The 3,817-nt window shown below is 40.5% G+C and overlaps 1 protein-coding gene across 1 annotated transcript; it reads left to right on the top strand.

The window, feature by feature from the left end:
- The first annotated feature begins 505 nt into the window (after positions 1–505).
- On the top strand, positions 506–2,241 carry LOC132631279 (uncharacterized). Its single transcript, XM_060346872.1, has 2 exons — positions 506–1,093; positions 2,101–2,241. Exons 1-2 carry the CDS (start codon positions 506–508, stop codon positions 2,239–2,241), a joined length of 729 nt encoding a protein of 242 aa, XP_060202855.1.
- The last annotated feature ends 1,576 nt before the right edge of the window (positions 2,242–3,817 follow it).

The raw sequence follows: 3,817 nt of genomic DNA, 5'->3' as shown, positions 1-3,817 counted from the left end.
GGATATGAAGAATTGGAAATGAAACCGGACTGCGGCCTTATGGTTTCAAACTTAAAAAAAAGAAAAGTCATATACTATCAACATTTTAAGCCCTATTATTGAAGATTGCATATAATTGTTAGAAATTAAACCACCACGACAAATATCTTCCACATTTGGAAAGAGGCTAACCAATATGCAAAACACATAATTAACAAGCATGAACAAGAGCTGTTAGTTTGGGCAGACGTGTTGAAGGATATCAGTTTTTGCTATTATATTTCTCTTATAAGAGTAAGCAGTGTAGATTTTGAAAAGATATTAGCTGTCCTATTTAGTTTTATCCAGTGTATCAAACAAAAAGAGAGAAATAAAAATTATTAAGTTTAACTTCTATTAATGACAGTGCATTTTTTACACCATCCGACTAATTAGATAATCTATTAATTGTCTATAATAATTTTTCTTGAGTTTATGTTCTGTGCACGAAAAGTGTAAAAAAAATTTTGTACATTTTTTGTATAAGATGAGGAAGTTAGTTTCTATTTTGGAGAACCAGTTCGGATTCATGCCGGGGCGTTCGACTACAAAAGTCATTCACCTGGTGAGGAGGTTGGTGGAGCAGTATAGGGATATGAAGACTGACTTGCACATGGTGTTTGTCGACCTTGAGAAGGCTTACGACAAAGTCCCAAGAGAGGTGTTGTGGAGATGTCTGGAAGCTAGAGGTGTTCCTGTAGCATACATTAGAGCGATTAAGGACATGTATGATGGAGCCAAAACCCGGGTGAGGACGGTTGGAGGTGACTCGGAACACTTTCCAGTCACGATGGGCCTGCACCAGGGGTCCACGCTTAGCCCGTTTCTGTTTGCTGTGGCAATGGACGCTTTGACAAGCCACATTCAAGGAGAGGTACCGTGGTGCATGTTGTTTGTAGATGACATTGTGCTTATTGACGAGTTGCGGAGCGGTGTTAACGCGAGACTGGAGGTTTGGCGACAGACTCTGGAGTCGAAGAGTTTCAAGTTGAGCAGGACTCAGACAGAGTACTTAGAGTGTAAGTTCAGTAATGGGAGTCAAGTAGAGGACGAGGACGTGCAGCTGGATACTCAGGTCATCCAGAAGAAAGAAAGTTTCAACTACCTGGGGTCGATCATCCAAGGGACTGGCGAGATTGACGACGATGTCACACATCGTATTAGAGCGGGATGGATGAAATGGAAGCTCGCATCAAGGGTGTTGTGTGATAAGAAGGTTCCGCCTATTCTAAAGGGAAAGTTCTACAAAGCGGTGGTTAGACCGGCTACGTTGTATGGGACAGAATGCTGGCCAGTTAAGAAAGCGCATGTCCAGAAGATGAAGGTAGCTGAGGTGCGGATGCTGAGATGGATGTGCGGGCATACCAGGAGAGATAGGATTCGGAATGAAGTGATTTGGGATAACGTGGGTGTGGCCCCTGTGGTGGATAAGAAGCGGGAAGGGAGGTTGAGGTAGTTTGGCCACGTGCAGCGGAGATGCACTGATGCGCCAGTGAGGAGGTGTGAGAGGATGGCAGTGGTGGGCCTGAAGAGAGGGAGGGGTAGGCCAAAGAAGGCCTGGGGAGAGGTGATTCGGCAGGACTTGACGTTACTCCAGCTTACCGAGGACATAACCAGTGATAGGAGGGGGTGGAGGTCGAGTATTAGGGTAGAGGGCTAGTGGGAGGCCGCGAGGTTTCCTTTCTCGTATTAGGAGTATTTTTATCCTGCTTCTATGTGTTGGTCTTGTCTATCTTTGTTATTTTATCATGACTTCGTTGCTATTTCTCATTTTCACATGGTTTTGATTTGCTTATCCGTATATGACTCTTTTCCCTTGTTTTCCTTCTTCTCTTTTGAGCCGAGGGTCTTTTGGAAACAACCTCCCTACCTTCCAAGGTGGGGGTAAGGTCTGCGTACACTTTACCCTCCCCAGACCTCACGTTGTGGGATCCAACTGGGTATGTTGTTGTTGTATCATGTTAAGTTGACTTCTAACTTATAATCATGTATATCAAACTTGATTTGGTAATCCAGGTAATAGAACAACCTGCTGTAATCGATTAAATTGTACTAATCGTGTAAACTTTGATAAAAATACAGTGTAACTTAAACTTTGATAAAATTACAGTAAATAACATACTGTTAGGATACACTGATATTGTAGAAGTTCTTGCAATGAAAATTAAGCTAAATCAAAGATTACTACATAAGGAAGATGAGTTAATTGGATGTGTGGCTTAGGCATGAGAGAGACAGGAAATTTATGGATCCGTGTAGGGACTAGAGAGGAAACTCACTTTTCCCACCTAAATATTATAGTCCATATATATAATATATCCCAGCTAGCAAGCAATGCAAGCTAGCTAACGTAATAATAATTGCAATTTCATGTTGAAGTGACTTCTGCCTGCTAGCATATAAGTATATTTTTAGTTGTTTTGGAGTAATTACTTATAGTAGTAACCAATCTTATCTGCTGGTTTGTTTGCTTGTCAACTTCCTACCTAGTTGTTCTCTTACAATCATTCATCACGTCCAATGAGAGTTAAATGTTACTGTCAATTTTTATTTTTTTTGGGTCTACTGTCAAGGGTTATTGTTGCAATAAATGAAATTCTGATGTTTTGGTTTTAAGTTCTTAAAACAGAAAAAATCCAGGTACAACGCTTTCTCCATTAGTGGTCGAGCCACCATTATTCAGAGGAGGTAAATTTCAAAAAATTACACTGTGTATAGATAGCTAACATTTTTTTTTCTTATGTATATATACTATATGTTAAATCCTGGCCTCTTCACTTCTTTGTATATTTACTTATTATAATTTAACATTCATTGATAAAAAATCTAACTCCACCATTTTTCTCTTTAACAGGTCTTACGCAGTGTCAATCCAAATTGATTAAGACCTCAAAATGGCATTCAACACCGGGTGGAAATTAAAAATATTAGCTCCAATGTCACGTCCCCATTGATCATTTGATTTTTGCTGTACAAATATGCTACTGCTAGAGTAGGTACCGCTGGCAGTACTCTTGATGAGAGGTTGATGAATTTTCCTGCTATAAAGTTAGGGACCGTATTAAATTAATTTCAAGTTCGGAGTATACATTTCATACGTTTTCTTAAACCCAAATGGTCCATTACAGAAGGTAGCTGTTTAACCTTAAAACGGAGAACAATTAAATTTATGCATAATGTCAAAGATATGTGGCTAAATTCAATTCAAGATTAGATGGCGAGATATATCAATAAATGAACAGAGAAGTAGATCTGACCAACTGTTAAGTGCGTCTGGCCTTGGGTATAGAAACCAAGGTCGACACCCTTTGTTACGAGCTTACACGAGGTATAGTAAAAATGAATTAAAGAACAGATGGGAATGGATTTAATAGGATTCTTATAATTGTTAATGTAAACTATTTCTCTCCTTGCTATTGCCAACCCCTTTCATGAATGATAACCTCCTCTTTATATAGTAAAGGAGTTTCAACCCTAGTACAATTCTAAATAAAACAAGTAAATCAGGTGACAACTGTATTGCCGAGATCGACGCCGAAATATTCGGTTGAGGACGGATATTTCGGTCTCCCGCTGATGGCAGTCAATTGCCCTTCCTTCATCGCCTCATCCCGGCCCGAACTCGAAGCCTCGTTCCCGGTGAGACGGTCGTACCGTGACCGAGCATGACCATAATAACGGGAAACCGAGCGTGCCTGTATCCTCGGTTTTACCCGTATACAGATAGTCCCCCAATTTCCCGAGGTACAATTACTGATGGCGGGGAATGGACCCAAATAAACCGAGCAGCCACCTCCAA

This window comes from Lycium barbarum, chromosome 3 (assembly GCF_019175385.1).
Source record: "Lycium barbarum isolate Lr01 chromosome 3, ASM1917538v2, whole genome shotgun sequence".
In the NCBI taxonomy this organism is placed as follows: Eukaryota; Viridiplantae; Streptophyta; class Magnoliopsida; order Solanales; family Solanaceae; genus Lycium; species Lycium barbarum.
This window is presented reverse-complemented; position numbering and strand designations above follow the sequence as displayed.

What these genes read in the sequence shown, in the direction of transcription:
- LOC132631279 (XM_060346872.1), top strand. Translation starts at nt 506, where the DNA reads ATGAGGAAGTTAGTTTCTATTTTGGAGAACCAGTTCGGATTCATGCCG. An exon ending in ACGTGCAGCTGGATACTCAG is followed by an intron (nt 1,094 to 2,100) that starts GTCATCCAGAAG and finishes ATAAAAATACAG; the next exon opens with TGTAACTTAAACTTTGATAA.